The 18,432-nt window shown below is 41.0% G+C and overlaps 1 protein-coding gene across 6 annotated transcripts in view; it reads left to right on the forward strand.

The window, feature by feature from the left end:
- Positions 1-18,432, forward strand: part of sulf1 (sulfatase 1) — a 68,285-nt gene that overhangs the window by 29,731 nt on the left and 20,122 nt on the right. For all 6 annotated transcript variants that reach the window (XM_060899871.1, XM_060899868.1, XM_060899872.1 and 3 more), the window contains exons 6-12: positions 998-1,148; positions 1,225-1,400; positions 1,522-1,650; positions 3,235-3,291; positions 5,768-5,903; positions 10,495-10,705; positions 14,052-14,307. In XM_060899871.1, coding sequence (XP_060755854.1) covers positions 998-1,148; positions 1,225-1,400; positions 1,522-1,650; positions 3,235-3,291; positions 5,768-5,903; positions 10,495-10,705; positions 14,052-14,307 — 1,116 coding nt within the window. The remainder of the gene's footprint in view (positions 1-997; positions 1,149-1,224; positions 1,401-1,521; positions 1,651-3,234; positions 3,292-5,767; positions 5,904-10,494; positions 10,706-14,051; positions 14,308-18,432) is intronic.

The following is an 18,432-nucleotide window of genomic DNA, read 5'->3' on the forward strand; positions in this document are numbered from 1 at the left end:
AAAAAGGGGTTCACAAAGGTTCTTTGGCTTGTTAAGTGTTCTTGACTTCCTAAAACGACTATACTTGGAACTTTCTCTAAAAGACAACTAAAGAAGCTTTAAGGGTTCCTCCAGAAGGACAAAAAGGGTACTAGATACTTAAGGTATACCACATTACAGGTATTTAGCAGACGCTCTTATCCAGAGCGACACCCAACATACCCAGAGCAACCTGGGGAGCAGGTGGGGGTTAGATGCCTTGCTCAAGGGCACTTCAGCCATTCCTGCTGGTCCAGGGAATCAAACTGGTGACCTTTTGGTCCCAAAGCTGCTTCTCTAACCATTAGGCCATGGATTCCCCAGTATTGTTGCCAAATTAGGCTCTCCTGAGTTCCAAACTGATACATTTGGTCTTGTATCAAAGTGGCTACCTTTAGAGCAACTTGCTGGATGGGAGACTTGATCGGTAATCGAAAAAAGGTCTGAAAAGAAAAGGTTAGAAGCTACTTGGTTCAAAAGCTATTCATTATTTGGAAAGGCTGATGAACTGGGTTCTTGATCGGTTCTCTAAAACCAAAGGTTATCCAAGTTCTTCAGTGTGGAGGTGCAACTGACTACATGAACAAGCATGTGACTTGTAGACTCCTGTGACCTTGTGATCCATTTTAACTTGCCCACTTGTTTGCCTATATTTATTTCCCCACTTGTAAGTGCAAACGACCTGGAGTTTACATCCTAGAGCTTGTCACAAACCTTATTTTCAGTGCCAGAGCCTACAGGGCTAGTAACCCTCAAAGAACTTCCCCTTTCCAAGGACTCTCATCTCAATGAGAGAAAAAAATTGATCCCAGGTTCTGGAAAAATAATACCTAGCACAGACAATGAATTGATTTTCTTGAGCAAACTTTAGGATCGGTGATCTATGAGTGATGTCTACCAGTGTTCACCTGTGAAAAGACAAGAAGGTGCATGTTGAAAACTCTATGCAGAAAGCTATATATTCCACTCCTTTCAACAGCACGCCCAGTTACAACTATGCTCCTAACATGGACAAACACTGGATCATGCAGTACACAGGCCCAATGAAGCCCATCCACATGGAGTTCACCAACTTCCTTCAGAGGAAACGACTGCAGACTCTGATGTCTGTAGATGACTCTGTGGAAAAGGTTAGTCTTTGACGTCTGTATGAAAATTTGTGAAAAATGCTTGGCAGGCACTAAAGAGAACTGTTTATATCTTCAGATATACAACACACTAGTGGACACAGGAGAGTTGGACAACACCTACATCATCTATACAGCAGACCATGGTTACCACATTGGACAGTTTGGTCTGGTCAAGGGGAAGTCAATGCCATATGACTTTGATATAAGAGTCCCATTCTTTGTGAGGGGGCCAAATGTGGAACCTGGAACCAGGTAACTTGAAATTTAATTGAATTTTATCAAATTTGGGATGAAATGAGGTCTGCAGTGTGTTACGATGCATAATTGTTTCTAAGCTACATTTTTTTTAAGATGGTGTTTCTGGTCTCCACAGAAACAATCAGCTTGTTTTAAACATAGATCTGGCACCTACAATCCTGGATATCGCTGGCCTGGATACTCCTTCTGATATGGACGGCAAGTCCATCCTGAAGCTTCTGGAGCAGGAGAAGACGAACAATAGGTATTCATGGTATAAAGTATGGCGTTGTAGTCGAGTCTGAGTCCAATCTTGAATCCCCAGTGTTCAAGTCCGAGTCAAATCCAAGTCATTAAAAAAAATTCAAGTCAAGACCACTGCAAAAAATGATATCTTAGCAAGTGAAAATAGTTGAAACAATCTAGCATTTCCTATTAGAAGAATACAAGACACCAATTCGGAGATTATTAAACCTAGTTCTAGATTGCAACCAACGTATTCTAAGATGCCTTGTCAAGTAAAAATATCTGTCCATGCAGCAAGATAATTTCACTAGTATTAAGTAATTTGCTCCTCAAATTCAGTTTTCAATATTTTGCAGTGTCCACTATTGATCTGATTCGAGTTCAAGTCAAGTCCACTATTGATCTGAGTCGAATCTGAGAACAAGACTCCAACCACACCATTTGACGGTGGCTGTTTCAGCGCTAGCCCTGCGATAACCTGACAACTTGTCCAGGGTGTACCCCGCCTCTTGCCTATAGTCAGCTGGGATAGGCTCCAGCTTGCCTGCGACCCTGTAGAACAGGATAAGCGGCTACAGATAATGGATGGATGGATGGCTGTTTTAGCGCCATTAACATTAGTTTGTTCCTGAACATGACGTATGAACAGGTGAATGTGCTTCTCTTTGTCAGGGAGTGTGAAGTATTCTGTCAGAGATGGTTGGGAGAAGGATGTAAGTGCAGAAGGTGTGTTTATTAATACAAGTGAAGACAGATAAACAATCCAGAACGGCAGGCAAAATCGTAAAACAGTGAAACAGGCAATAGGTCGAGCGAGGCACAAACAGGCTATCGTAGACTCAGCAGAATCAAAGACGAAAAACAGGAGATCAGGGATCAGGAAACCAAACAAGGAAATAAGGCTCGGTAATGTGTCAGCAATGCAACTCAATACTTCGCAAAGTGTATTTTCACAGGTTTTTACGCAGGCGCGCCGATTGCGCCTTAATCCTGTTCAGGTGTGAGTCGTTTACGGCATGTGCGAGAGTCCGTTTGGTGCGCGTTGTCCGGAGCGCACCCGAGAGTCTATCTGATGCACGCGGCAAGACACGCAGGTGTGACACTCTTGCACGAAATTAGTACAAAATTAATGTAGATGTAAATATCTTAGGCCAAATTATTATGGCATATTACAAAAAATAAAGAAAAAAAATCCAAGTCCTTGTCTCCAATTTACGAGTCATAACGCAGTTAATGCATGAGTCCGAGTCCAAGTCCGAGTCATCAGTGCTCAAGCCTAAGTCGAGTCATGAGTCCTTAAAATTAGGGCACGAGTTGGACTCGAGTACTACAAGCCTGCCATGCATTCAGTAATACGGAGGGACCATCATTTCCAATTTATAATCTTCATCAAGAATCTGTGCACATTTGGAACTTGTTTGTGAAGTGTGTGGTGCTCGTGTGTTATCTTCATGCCTAGTTGGTTCTGCTCAGTAGATTATATGAATCCTTGAGAAATGCGTTGAATTTGGAAGTAAATTCCTCGGCGAGGTTGGGAATTGTATTGTTCCACATGACTTTTCCATATGAATTTGATAAAGCTGTTCTGGCTTTTGTTTTTCAGATTCAAACTGAACCGCAAACCTAAGGTCTGGAGAGACACATTCCTTGTGGAGAGAGGGTAAACTTTTTATGCATTTCTGCTTTCTATTATTTATGCATTGTCATACGAGCAGCATGTGAAAGTACTGTAGCTAAAGTTATTAATTTCATACTTGGACTATGATTGGATATTGGGAATGGAGTTGGTTAGAGCTTGGGAACGGCACTTCCAGTGACGTGACTGGTTTAAATCTTCTCAGTACACTTGTCAGATGTGTTACAGTAATTCTACAGCATAAACACACCCTCCTCGAGGCATTAACTGTATCCTGTTACCTACAGAATGAAAAGTTTTCATTTGATAGCTTAGACGCTTCACATATTTCTCAGGGTTCCAGTGAGTGGAGTGAGGAACACAGCAAGGCTATCAGATGCACCCTGTGGTTTCTCCTTACCCCAAGGCAACTCTCTCAGCTGTCACGCCACCCTGACGTTACTATTAGAAGTGTGTAAGAATGTGCCGTGGTTAATTTTATTACTCCTTATGTATCAACCCAGCGTTGAAGAGTGCACGTGAAATGTGAAACTCCTAAGCGCAGCAATCCCATCAAGCTCATTACATAGTTTTTCCCTTCAACAAGTGCATCGGGAGAAGCAGCTCATGAACCCCCACAGTTCATCTTTGTCCACTTGGGAAGGTTTTTGGCAGCAGAGCAATAACAAGGAGCGCTGATGATCAGAGTTGGCTGACTATCCTGTAACAAAAGGACCACTGCGCATAAAATCGGACCCGTGGTGTTTCTGCAAGCTGCCCATGACAGTCCTCAGGTCAATGAATCGTGAGATTAGTATTTTAACCACTTCATTAATCTGATGTAATAAAATGCTGCGCTGATCCGCCTGAGCTCCATTTACAGCCGTGGTCTCCAGCCAGATGGTCGGTTTATTGTTTGGATTTATTTTTGTTTTGGTTTTACGTAACTATGTAAAATGACCTGGAGCGTGATCGGGCCAAGAGTAAATGCAGCACCTCAGTGCTGAGAGAGAGATTTATTTAGTGTCACGAGACCAGAGCTGTTATTTCTGTGGGCTCAGACTGACAGGACAGGCTATAGGATGAGAGCGCTTGACTTGGCACAGTTGACTGATTCTGACCCGGACATGGTGACCAGGCTTTTCTGGCATCCGAAACCTCAGTGTAGCATCTAGATCAGTGGTTCTCAAACTTTTTTCACCAAGTACCACCTCAGAAAATACTTGGCTCTCCAAGTACCACCATAATGACCAACATTAAAATACAGTAGCGTAGTAGGCCTAAGTATTCATTAAAAACAAGGCGGAGGTTTTATTTAACAAGTATATTTAATATTGTTGGCCGCTGTAACATTACACACAGTACTTTGAACAGTAACACTGTGTTTAAATATAGGAAAATAAAACACTGTACTTAAATAATGAATCAAATAAATTGGCCAAATCTGCAACATCTGTAGTCTCATCAAGCTGTATGGTAAAATATCTACTGTTCTTAATGCGCTCAATCAGTGTCTTTTTAACATCATCAGCCATGTCATTTATTCTCCTTGACACGGTGTCATTTGAAAGCGGCACCAAGTTTAACTCTCTGGCAGCTTTCTCTCCACACATGATACGTGTCATCTCTTTGGCTAATGGCAAACACAGCAGTTCCCCGATTGTGTGCGGCTTACCGGCTCTGGCGATCAAGAGGCTGGCGCGATATGAAGCTTCCTGTGCTTTGGCTACGGGTGTACCATAGGACAGAATGGTGGACTTGGACTGCTTCAGTTCATCACGTTTTCGTAAAAAAAAATCCATTGGTTTGTCCTTTAGTGCTGTGTTTGGTTGTAAGATGCCGTTTGAGATGCGATGGTTTCATGGACTCATTGCTCAGAACGTCGCCGCATACAACACACTGCGGCCTGGGCAGCTCCTCTGTCCTGCTCCAAATGAATCCCAGTTTTATGTATTTTTCGTCATACTTCCTCCTCACTGGTTTCTGCCGTTTGCTAGCAGTTCTGGGGCTGGTTTTGCCACTGTCGTTAGCATCTGCGCTCGGCTCACACACGTCCTCTTCAGTTCTCCCTCTCTCCTGATCCACGCTCGCATTCGCGGATTTAAGCCACGACAGTAATTTTGTTGTACTCGTCATAATTAGCAAAGCCACCTCCACCTTTTCCCATCACAGCCTAGTCTACCAATGGCGGATAACCGTCTGTCAGCGGAACCGGCGGGAATGCGTACGTACGCTATGTATGGCTACCCAGAAGCACTTGCAAACTTTTTAAAATTATTAACTTAATTTGTATCTCCTTTCATTTTCTTGTCATCGGTTGATAAGATATTTTCATCCATTCGGATATTATGGATAGTATTTCACGTTTTTTATTTTTTTATTTATATTTAATTAAGTGATTCTTTGGCGTACCACTAGAATGGAGCCCGCGTACCACTAGTGGTACACGTACCACAGTTTGAGAATCACTGCTCTAGATCAAGCCTGAAAGTGAGCTCATGAAGCTTTCCTGTCATTCCAGCAAAATCCTGCGCAAGAAAGAAGAGACCACAGGCACCGTGAGCACAGCGCATACCAACAGTCTGCCCAAATACAAGAAGGTGAAAGAGACGTGCCAGCAGGCCGAGTTTCAGACACCCTGTGAACAGCCTGGACAGGTATGTTTTTTTTGGGGGGGGTCCCTCCCATTTTCTCTGCTACACTGATACGGTGGTTTGTAACTCCATCGATTCACTTTGGTGATTTTATTAATTTGCACTGCTTCAGAACCTCCATCCAAAAGAGAGCGAAGTGTGTTCAGGACATTCGGCCTCCTGAGTTGCTGGATTGTAATTCAAGCTGCCATTTATAGCTGTTGAAGTGTAATTAGAAATCGGTGAGCTTAGCACGAGAAACTAATTCCCTCGTAGTTTCTCTTTCATCAGTGGCCTATTAAGCAGCATGCAGCACGCTTGCTCCGTTAGCCCTCAACAGCATGGTGGCAAATTGCAGCAGAACAATACAAATTGTAACAATTACAGGTAGCATTAAAAACTCAGCCTGGATTTCCAGGGCAGTGTTAATGCGAACCAGTCACGCTTTTATAGCTCAGTTAAAGTGTTGCCTCTAACACCCAGTCTGGGAATTTGATTAAAAACAAAAAAGGTTCTACAAAGGGGTTCTGGTTTTGGGTGTGAGTGTGCAAACTGTGCTCACACATACACGCAGGTGTCAACGCTCCCATCTAAGAAGGAGTGGAAAAATAACTCGATTGTGTGTCTGGAGAATATCTCTGCTCTGTATCCTCTATAATTATTGGCACCCTTGGTAAAGATTTTTAAAGGATACGGGGGGGGGAATTTTGTGGTTAATTCCCTTAATATAATATTAGAGTAGAGTGGGGAAAAAGCCCCCCTTAAGGAAAATTCAGTTTTTCTCCAAGTTGAAATGAACCACACTGCAAAAAATGATCTCTTGTTGAGAGAAAATATCTTTAATATGGGTGAATTTCTCTCATCTCATTATCTCTAGCCGCTTTATCCTGTTTTACAGGGTCGCAGGCAAGCTGGAGCCTATCCCAGCTGACTACGGGCGAAAGGCGGGGTACACCCTGGACAAGTCGCCAGGTCATCACAGGGCTGACACATAGACACAGACAACCATTCACACTCACATTCACACCTACGGTCAATTTAGAGTCACCAGTTAACCTAACCTGCATGTCTTTGGACTGTGGGGGAAACCGGAGCACCCGGAGGAAACCCACGCGGACATGGGGAGAACATGCAAACTCCGCACAGAAAGGCCCTCGCCGGCCACGGGGCTCGAACTCAGGACCTTCTTGCTGTGAGGCGACAGCGCTAACCACTACACCACCGTGCCGCCCGGTGAATTTATCTATTATTTCTTATTAGAAGTTTACTAGAACTCAAATATAAGATTATTTAGCTTACTTTGAGATGCTTTTACTAATTTCAAGCCTTAAATTTTCTTATTCTATTGGCAGATAAATTTGCTCATTTTAAGCATTCAATTCTAGAAAGAAGCAAAATTATCTGCCAATAGAATAAGAAAATTTAAGGCTTGAAATTAGTAAAAGCGTCTCAAAGTAAGCTAAATAATCTTATATTTGAGTTCTAGTAAACTTCTAATAAGAAATAATAGATAAATTCACCCATATTAAAGATATTTTCTCTCAACAAGAGATCATTTTTTGCAGTGCATGTGTTTAGTTTTATCATAGTTTTTGACAACAGTGACATGAACAATAATGCCACCTAAAGTTAATACTTAATTTTTTTTTTTAACAAAAACAAACATTGTGCCAAGGGCCCCCCCCCCAGTGGGGTAAAAGGCCCCCTGAGGTGGGGCAATAGGCCCCCTCACTCAAAAAAAGCTGTTTGGATAGCAAAAGTGTTTACTTAAGCCTATAATGTGAAAGAAACAAGAAAATATCCCTGAATTAATGAATAGATGCATTATTTTATTATATTTCGCATTTTAATTTCAATATAATTTTGTGTGGATTGAACATGAATTAACAAAGAACAAGTACATCAATAAATAATGCTAATATTTTTTTTAATGTTAAGTTCAAATTACTTGCTTTACTCAATCAGGTACGCGAGATGTTATTAAAAACTATGTATCTGCTATTCAGAAATGTATGAAATACAGTAATTATGATAAAAGGAAACGATGCCCCCTGGGGGCCATTTACCCCGCCATTAAGGGGGCATTTTACCCCACAGACTACACTTTTACAAAAAAGGGTCTTACTTTCAAAATGTGATTCAACTTTTTATACCTAATGTATTTTTTTTAACGTACTTACTTGTCTACTCATACCACATACACAGCTGTGATATCTGACGAAATAGCAGCTATCTAAATACAGTTTTACTGATATCTGAAAATTATATCACTTACCATGAAATTTGATCTCTCTCCCCTGCGTTGCTGATATGCGATCCACAGTGGATATTTGTATATCCCCGTTGTCAAGCCAGTCCATAGCAACAATAGAAATGTAACTTTGCGCCATCTGGTGATTATTTTGGGTAAAACAGGCCGGGGGCGTATTACCCCACGGGGGCTTTTCCCCCACTCTACTATACTTATACTTTTTTCCATGGTTATGGTCTATGTGAAGCACATAGACAAAACCTCCGATATTGAGATCGAGTCTGAGCTTGTGGACAGCTTCTCTCACTCTCTCGGAGTTCGCTAGGAATGTGACCCGAGCCGCAGCTAAAAGCCCTCGAAAAAGCAGCAGCAGTAATGCAAGACTTCACCTGATGACTGCTGTCCTCCTCCACTTCCTGTGGTGAAGTCAATGAGGGCTGTGTGTGTGTACTCTTAAGTGTGATTTTTGAAAGAGGGGGCTTGTTTGTGTAAGTTCCTCCTGGTGTGGTTGTGTAGCGTGTGAGAGTTTCTTTCACTTGGTGTGATTTGGATGCCTGGTTAGTTTGTTCAAATTTGCATTTCTGTGTCATTCTGGAGACTCCATGAGCACGATGGCGTGTGTGCGAGATCCCACAGAGTTGACCGCACGTGACTTTGTGTCTAATTGCTGTGATCCAGATTGTGTGCGTGCAAACCTGAATAAAGCGTGCATAGTCAGGGTGTGTTTGTGTGTGTAAGAAGCGAAGAGGTTCATTTAGCAGGTTCACCTGCCATACAAACACAAATCCCTGAGCCACTGTTTCTGTCTGTCCGTCTGATCTAACATGAGCATTACCCGCGGGCACAGAGGCAGGAAATCTGAGCACGGCCGTGCCTTTTGTTCAGACACGGTTTCCCACAGCTGGGAGCAAATGTCTGAGCTGTGAGAGAGTCTGGGAGAGTGTGTGTTCTTCAACTGACACCACCAAATTGGAGATTAGGAGCACATTAGCCTCTGGTCTTTTCTTTATGGGAAAGATTTGAAGCGTGGGGCCTCTCGCTATTGCATGTTAGCCAGATTACATTTTTAACAAAAAGTGCTTTAACTTCTGCTCATGATATGCACCTTTAATGCTCGTTAAAGAGGCCCTTGTGCTCCGATTCAGAGCCCATCTTGAATCTGATTTTTCGGAAATGTTTTGTTTTATAATAGCAGTTGTAACAGTAGAGCTAAGTATAAATCACAGGTTTATATTAATGCACTGTTTCTATGATTAAACAGACGCTTGTATGGTCAACACTCCAAATAGTCCAGGTGTAATAGTAAACAGAAATTGACTGAAAACCGTATAATTCTTCATAAAGCTTTGCGTAAGGAGATGTTTATTTAGCATTTTTGGAAGAAGTCAACAGTGTCTGCGATTTTGCAACATTTCTTGAGGATTTCTCCCACAGGAACGCCTTTTTTATTTTTTTTCCTTCCTAATTTGTCTTTGAACTTCAACAGAAAGTAAAAAGAGAAGCTGGTGAGTGAACAGCTGTATATAGCTTCGATAATGCAGGTGGTAACAGAAACTAAGTTTTTGTTTGTTTGTTTGTTTTTTGACAGACATTCGACATATTGATTACACGGATAAAAATACAAAAAAATGCATTTGTTGGCAAAGGAATGAAACATTTCAGAATACTCTTGTACAGGAAAATAATCAACTCTGCTTCACATCTGGATGCATTATACTGTTGATTATTTTCCTATCACGGGCGGCACGGTGGTGTAGTGGTTAGCACTGTCGCCTCACAGCAAGAAGGTCCGGGTTCGAGCCCCGTGGCCGACGAGGGCCTTTCTGTGCGGAGTTTGCATGTTCTCCCCGCGTCCGCGTGGGTTTCCTCCGGGTGCTCTGGTTTCCCCCACAGTCCAAAGACATGCAGGTTAGGTTAACTGGTGACTCTAAATTGAGCGTAGGTGTGAATGTGAGTGTGAATGGTTGTCTGTGTCTATGTGTCAGCCCTGTGATGACCTGGCGACTTGTCCAGGGTGTACCCCGCCTTTCGCCCGTAGTCAGCTGGGATAGGCTCCAGCTTGCCTGCGACCCTGTAGAACAGGATAAAGCGGCTAGAGATAATGAGATGAGATGAGATTATTTTATAGTGATTTTTCTTTTTTTGAAAGCCCTTTTCACCTTGGACTCATGTATTTCTCTCCTTAGTGACTTTAAAGGCAGGCTGCTGTCAGATCAGTTCAGGGTTTAGGGTTCGACGGGGTTCTTTGGCAGTTCTGGGATTTGAACGTGCAAACTTGCAGTCATTACCACAGATGTTTAACCACTGAACTACCACTGACGTTATTCCTGCATTTACTGACAGCATTGCTGCTGTGTTTAACAGAAATGGCACTGCATAGTGGATGTGACAGGGAAGTGGCGCCTACAGAAGTGTAAAGGAAGCCTGAAGACGGCATCCAGGAAGAGAGCACGCAGCCTGAGACTGCGCTCCTACACCGCCCGGGGGAAAGAGTGCCACTGTGAAGACAGAACGTATAAAACAGCGAAGAACGAACGCCGAGCACACAGACACCTCTCACAGAGCAGCAGACCACGTGAGTACATTTCGACATCATTACTAATAGTACAGAGGATATGAAATTAGGAGCTTGCTTTTGTTATACAGGTACATCTCTTGTACAGTGCTCCTGAGGGCACAAATTGATGTCTTGGTGCCATCTACTGGGTACAACATGCATGACCAATTAAATAGATCTTTAATTTTGCAAAAGTTGAAGTTAGTCCAGGAGGTCCAAAAGCCTGAGAACAACCTGAAGACAATGCGTCAATTGTTAATATCGTTTTTAATTTCTTTAACTGTATTACGTAGCTATTCATCAGTATAATTTAAATAAAGTAGCATGGCAGTATGCATGAAAAACAAGGTCGTTTTTGTATTCTTTGTTAAAATATAATATTTTTAAATAAATGATGTGTGATTCTGATCATGTTGGAGTCAAGACCACATACGCTGAGACCAAAGTGTATCGAGAACAAGATTTTGACGGCCTGAGAGCAAATCAAGACCAAAGCAGGGCAAAACCGAGTCACGACCAGAACCAGACCAGGGTGTGTGAAGGGGAGGTGGGGGAGGGGTGACCGCTGTGAACAAGAAGAAAAATTTCAAATTAGCAACAAGTCACATTATTGGTCGCATTTGAAGCAGGAAATTTTACATCCAAGCACAGTAACAACACTCCAAAAAATGGCCTTTCAAAAATAAGAAATAAAAGATTAAAACAAAGCATATTTGCTTGAATCAGGTGAAAAAAATCTGCCAATGGAACTAGTCAAATTTGACTTGGTAAGATTTCTTAAAGTAAGATGAAAAATCTAACCTGTTTTTAGATAAAATAATTCCAAAATAAAATTGGGGAACTTATTATGCGAGATCTGATTAACTCAAAATAATCAAAATAGTTCTTATAACAAGATCGTACTTCTTACATTTAGCCATTCAAGTCGTTTTTATTTATTTCATTTTAAGGGTATTTCACTTAAATTCATGACAAAGTCTTAAGAGTATAAACTGAATTTAAGATAAATATACTAATATTAGGATTGTTAAATTCTAGAACTAAGCATTGGTAGCTTAAAAGATTCTCCTTTTGTGACCTGTAATTAGTAAAATACTCTAGATATGAGACCAGAGACTATCTTGAATCAAGTTGACGACACGTGTAGCATTGCAACAAGTTTATTTTTTTTTCCCATTTCAACATTCAAACATTAAAGCATCTCTTAACGGGCAATCCTTTGATCACCCTAATGACTCGCCGTTCACACCCAGCCTCCAGTGACCCACACCAACATGATGCCTCAATGACACCTTAGATGAGCTGGTCATCAGAATTCTGATTCTGATCCAGGAGAAGATAAATATCTGATACTCCCTATTAGTCAGACAGAACTGAGGAAGCCTTTCGGACGAGAGGTGAAACGTTTTCAAGAATCTTCAAGCAAGTCCAGTTGCCAATTTCTACCACCCACAGTTTACTATGACCTGGATGATTGAGAATCTTCACAGACATCTCTTAAGATTCCACTTCCCCAGGACCTCAGGCACCAAAATAATAATAATAATAATAATAATAATAAAAAGTCTACGCATTTTGACTTACAGTGCTTACACAACGCCAAAGCAACAGTGCATTTTGGGGGCACTGACTATTCATGTGTACGAGGGGTTTACAAGATCAGGCACAAAAAAAACCAACCAAACAAACAAAAAACATTGAACTTAACTCACAGCATTCCAAAAAGACCTCACTAAAACGCCCTCCACTCACTCATAAACTTTTTGAAGGCACTTGTCTGGTCTAGAGTCTGTACAGCATCTAGAAGGAGCTCACTCTGAATGACTGAGTAAACAGTCGCAGTAAACTAAAGATAAGTGGTGACCCAAACATCTACGCATTTTGACTTACAGTGCTTACACAACGCCAAAGCAACAGTGCATTTTGGGGGCACTAGATTCAAAGATTTCAGTAAAGTTCATTTATTCCCAAAACAAGCATGCTTTGTTTTTTTTTCTTGAAACAAGATGAACCGCATTTGACAAATGTCCAAAATGTACTTACTTGTTTTAAAAAAAAAACTTGTTTTATTTTCAAAGGTGCTCCAAATAAGACTTTTCCAAGACATTTTGTCTATACAAGATTTTCAAGATGGACTGTCTAAAAACTAGCCTTTCTAGCTAAATGAGGTTTTGCTTGTTGGGCAATTATGTCTTATAATAAGGGTGGCTAGATGTATTGACTTGAAAATAGACAAATAAACTTCCTAAGGTTTTTATTTTTTGCAGTGTACACAGGCAATTTAGTGAAATCCCTACAGTCATGGTCTTGACCGGTCTTGAAATAAAATCCCGAGTCCTCTGTGTCTGAGACCGCATACATGTCAACCTATACGGAATGTCTGTATTTTATACGGATTTGATTCAATAAACGTAGTATATGGGCGTACAAATAAAGTTACACGGGTTCTTTAAAAAAACTTCAATATTTATTTAGAGCTATAATCAATTCCCACGATGATAAAAGAGCGCATAACATTTACAAACGTACTGTACACCACAGAAAGCACAAACAGCCAGTAAAGAGTCTTATGAAATCGCGCGTTATCTTGGGGTAGCGAGACTTCATTCCACTTCTGATCATGCGCACACCGCATTGCGAGAATCCCGCCAACCGGGAAGTAACATTTTGTTTGAAACGCGTATTTCCACCTGAGCGACTTTCACTAGCGACTGAAAAGATTCTGAATGGGCACTCCGGCAAGATCAACACAGACACTTGCTGTGACGTGCAGCCTCGTGAGGTATTGGTGCGGAGTGCTAAAAAAGCTGTCATGGAGTACAATTCAGAGCATTAGAGTGACACTTTGTGTTTTTGTCAAACATTGGAGCTTTGTATTCATTCTGAAGGTTTATTGTTATTAATATTGAATAAAAAGTAACTGGGATATATCATTGTTAATTATCATTCAAATTTTAGGTAAATTATTTTAATTTGCATCTTATAAGGATTTTATAAGGGAAATACGGATTTTGGAGGTTTGTTATACAGGTTTGATTGACCAAAGGTTGACATGTATGAGACCGAGACAAGACCGAGTAAAAATGCGATCCATTCCGAGACCTTCAAAAAGTGGTCTTGAGACCGGACTCGAATCCTACAGCACTAGATTCTGAAATTTCAGCCGAATACAGAGTGATTTGTCTCAGCTCCAGTGGTTTTGTCTTTAACACATTTTTAATTGTTTAATTGATTGACTCACCTTTCTGTTTCTGTACACTGAATTCAGATATTAAGTAAAATTTTGCTCAAGACATTTCTTCTTCTTCTACTCTATACCCAGCTGGCTAAAATGCAAAACAAATGTATCTCATTCATGCACCAGGTTACAGGCCGCGTTTTGTCCACACTCGGCATGCGCGCTCGCTGTCAGTGGAGTTTGAGGGTGAGATTTACGCCGTGGACCTGCAGGAGGATGACAGGCTGGCTGCAGAACCACAGCCAATCAGCAAGCGCCATTACGAGCCCGATATCTCCTTTGACCCTGACTTTAACCTGGAGTCGGACGACGCTTCAGAGGAAATGTTGGCTGATGATACTAACGCTGTCGGCTACCCCAATTCACTCAAAGTCACTCATAAGTAAGAAGAAAACCTCTCAATCTTTGGAGCTCGTATACTTTCATGAAGTTATTTTGTGTATGATATTATAATAATACTGCTAACAAACAGCTGTCAGGCCAGGACGTTTTATCTTTGAGCGGTGTCCCTTTCCTAATCTCACTTCCGTTCGTACTCTGTAGCTGTATTTACTTTTATTTTTCTAATGTAGTCCGACTAGAATGATGTTTCCCTGTACTTATTTAAACCATGTATAATATCAATATTTGACTATTGAGACAATGTTCAGGTTTACACTATAATTTCTTGTCACGTTGTAATGGGAAAATAACATCATTAACCAGTTAAGCACTTCTTATTTTTTTTAAGTAACATTTTCACTCTGGAGCTCTTTCTAGTGTTTTTGTTTGCTTTTCCAATAACATTCACTGAAAACTTGCGTTCATTTTCGGATATCGTTTTCATTCGCTGCACCTTTTTCTAACTTCTGTTCGATGATTTGATTACATTTTACACTTCAGCTATGACAAGTTAGTAGTATGAATCATATGAAGAGAAGAACATGAGAGAAAGTCTTCCCAAAGCTGCTCTCATGTCAGTTTAGCCAACATTTCAACAATACAGTAAAAAAAAAAAACCTGGGGTTATTTCTGCTGACCCAGAGGTCTTGTGGTATTCATGCACTTGAAAAAGTAATCTCATCTCTGAAGGTACGGATTTGGAGACTAATTTGTAAGGAACCCGATTAAACAATTAGAGGGGAAAAAAAAAATGTAGGGCAGCATGGTGGTGTAGCGGTTAGCGCTGTCGCCTCACAGCAAGAAGGTCCGGGTTCGAGCCCCGTGGCCGGCGAGGGCCTTTCTGTGCGGAGTTTGCATGTTCTCCCCGTGTCCGCGTGGGTTTCCTCCGGGTGCTCCGGTTTCCCCCACAGTCCAAAGACATGCAGGTTAGGTTAACTGGTGACTCTAAATTGAGCGTAGGTGTGAATGTGAGTGTGAATGGTTGTCTGTGTCTATGTGTCAGCCCTGTGATGACCTGGCGACTTGTCCAGGGTGTACCCCACCTTTCGCCCGTAGTCAGCTGGGATAGGCTCCAGCTTGCCTGCGACCCTGTAGGACAGGATAAAGCGGCTACAGATAATGAGATGAGATGAGATGAACAATGTATATAAATGTTGACTGACCAAATTCAACACCTTAGGCTTCTATTACAAGTAAGTTATAATGGAGAATGAATCTGATTTCCTGTTACTGGGACATGGAGAACCAAAACCTTCACATAAATCTCTATATGTCACTTGTGAGGAAATCAATGAATTGTTTTGATAAATTTGGGCATGTTTTGTTTGTGAATGTGTCGATATAATAAAAAGAAAATCACACGTTGGCTTAAAGATATGAAATTTATCTTCTCATGTTGAAAAACTCGCATTTTTCATACAAAATACATCACGGATCTGATTGACATATTTTAATAATATTGGCTGGCTTTTTTCGTGGTATATCAGATATATTCTATTCAGCTAGCATGATATTGAACGAGTCGAAGACGAGTAGCTGAATGGAACATATCTGATAGATGACGAAAAAAAGCCATTATTATTATTATTATTATTATTATTATTATAATACATACACATTCAATGGAACAATTATAGATTTTACAAAAAGTTAAGAACAGGGGGGGAACTTACCAATATCGAATGCTGATTCTGATCGAATGTAATTCAATGTTTTGTCAATCCAATGTACAAAGTCAAAGTTCTAACAGTAAAAATGGTACAAGTCCAAAAAGCCTGACCAACAGCCCAACTTATATACAAGCTAGGTTGTCAGTTCAAGTTCAGTTACTTTTGGTCGTAGTTAATTGTTCCATTGCAATTGTTCAAAACAAAAGGGCTTTGCTGAGTAAAGTCCACGAGTGAAGTCCTCTTGTAAAAGTCTCCATCACTTTTCCTCACTTCCAAGTAGAACTTTGATGATATTTCCATTATTGTTCTCTTTTCCAGTTTTTCGATATCCATTGGTCTGTTTTTCTCTTGTAAATATGCATGAAAAATATATAATGAAGTTTCGGTAGCCTTTCGGGAGTTCAGCGCAGGTTTCTTCGGCTTTTAATGAAGCGAACCTTGCGGCCATGTTTGTGTACAAACTGTCACAGTCACTCGCTAGCATGGAAGTTTTACATCTCTGATGTGTCCCTTTTCCAGTTTTTCATATATTTAATGTGGAAGATTAAATGCGTGAAGAATATCCAATGACGTTTCGGTAGCCTTTCGGGTGTTCAGCGCTTCTTTCTCTTTAAATCTTTGACTTTTAATGAAGTGAACCTCGCGTCCATGTTTGTTTACAAACTGTCAGTCACTTGCTAGCGTGGAAGTTTTACATCTCCGATATGTCTCTTTTCCAGTTTTTCGATGTCCGTTGGTCTGTTTTTCCTCTTGTAAATATGCGTGAAGAATGTCTAATGAAGTTTTGGTAGCCTTTCGGGTGTTCAGTGCCTCTTTAGCTTCAGTTTTGAGTTTGTTTATTTATTTAGTGCTTAAATTGAGCACTGGATTTGCCTCGTCTTCTCTCTTTCCCAGCAGACAAAGAAATGATTGTGGGCATGCGCATCGGATCTTTGCATGAGCACTGATGTGTGACGTCGTGTTGTTTTGACAACATGCAATACTGTAACAATATTGCACGCTCATTTTCCATTGGGTAGAGTGGTTTAATACATGGAGGATAAGTGATATGATGACAATATTGCATGCCATCAATAAACCTGCTAGAAGGGAATAGAACACATTTTATTCTATGGTAAAAGTGGCCTGTATGTACTGCATAATAATTCCCAATATTTCACTCCAACGATGTCACTCCCAGTGTTTTCCCGCTGACTAGATGCATATTGTCAAAATGTTGAACCGGTTCAGAATTAAAATTCTTTTGATTAACTTGCTTTTTTTTTTTTTGTGGATGTGTCTGTATAATATAAAGAACATTACACAGTGGCGTGAAGATATGAAGTTTATCTTCTCGTATTGAAAATATTTTCACTCGATCGCTTCATTAAGTCGTGAATATGTTCACCACTCAAAAATAAACTTCATATCTTCACGCAACTGTGTAATATCCTCTCTCTCTCATACACACACATACAGTACACACTGCAGATGCAGTTGATGGAGGTTTGGTTAACAAACACTCGCCTTCTCTTATAAAAACACTCCTACGACGAGTTTGTGTGCTTTACAGGTCTTAGTCTCATCTCATCTCATTATCTCTAGCCGCTTTATCCTTCTACAGGGTCGCAGGCAAGCTGGAGCCTATCCCAGCTGACTACGGGCGAAAGGCGGGGTACACCCTGGACAAGTCGCCAGGTCATCACAGGGCCGACACATAGACACAGACAACCATTCACACTCACATTCACACCTACGGTCAATTTAGAGTCACCAGTTAACCTAACCTGCATGTCTTTGGACTGTGGGGGAAACCGGAGCACCCGGAGGAAACCCCGCCGGACACGGGGAGAACATGCAAACTCCGCACAGAAAGGCCCTCGCCGGCCACGGGGCTCGAACCCGGACATTCTTGCTGTGAGGTGACAGTGCTAACCACTACACCACCGTGCCACCACAGGTCTTAGTGTGTAATTAAAATGCTATCATGAGGCTCCATCTAAAGTTTCACTCTATTGTAGCTGTCATGTAGACAAGATTTAGCGAGTGCATGGGAATCAGATATGACTAAATTAAGGAGAAAATTTGCTAAAAGGTTTTGGGTTTTTTTTTTTTTTAAAAGGTTGCCTGAAGGCTGCAATTACTTGAACATCTCTGACACTGATCTGTACTACTCAGGATATCACATTCTGTATTGTATGATCTATTAGCAGGTAAAATTCTGCTAACTTGCCTTGTTATACACTACCGTTCAAAAGTTTGGGGTCACCCAGACAATTTTGTGCTTTCCATGAAAAGTCACACTTTTATTTCCCACCATAAGTTGTAAAATGAATAGAAAATATAGTCAAGACATTTTTCTGGCCATTTTGAGCATTTAATCGACCCCACAAATGTGATGCTCCAGAAACTCAATCTGCTCAAAGGAAGGTCAGTTTTATAGCTTCTCTAAAGAGCTCAACTGTTTTCAACTGTGC

This window comes from Neoarius graeffei, chromosome 19 (genome assembly GCF_027579695.1).
Source record: "Neoarius graeffei isolate fNeoGra1 chromosome 19, fNeoGra1.pri, whole genome shotgun sequence".
Classification (NCBI taxonomy): Eukaryota; Metazoa; Chordata; class Actinopteri; order Siluriformes; family Ariidae; genus Neoarius; species Neoarius graeffei.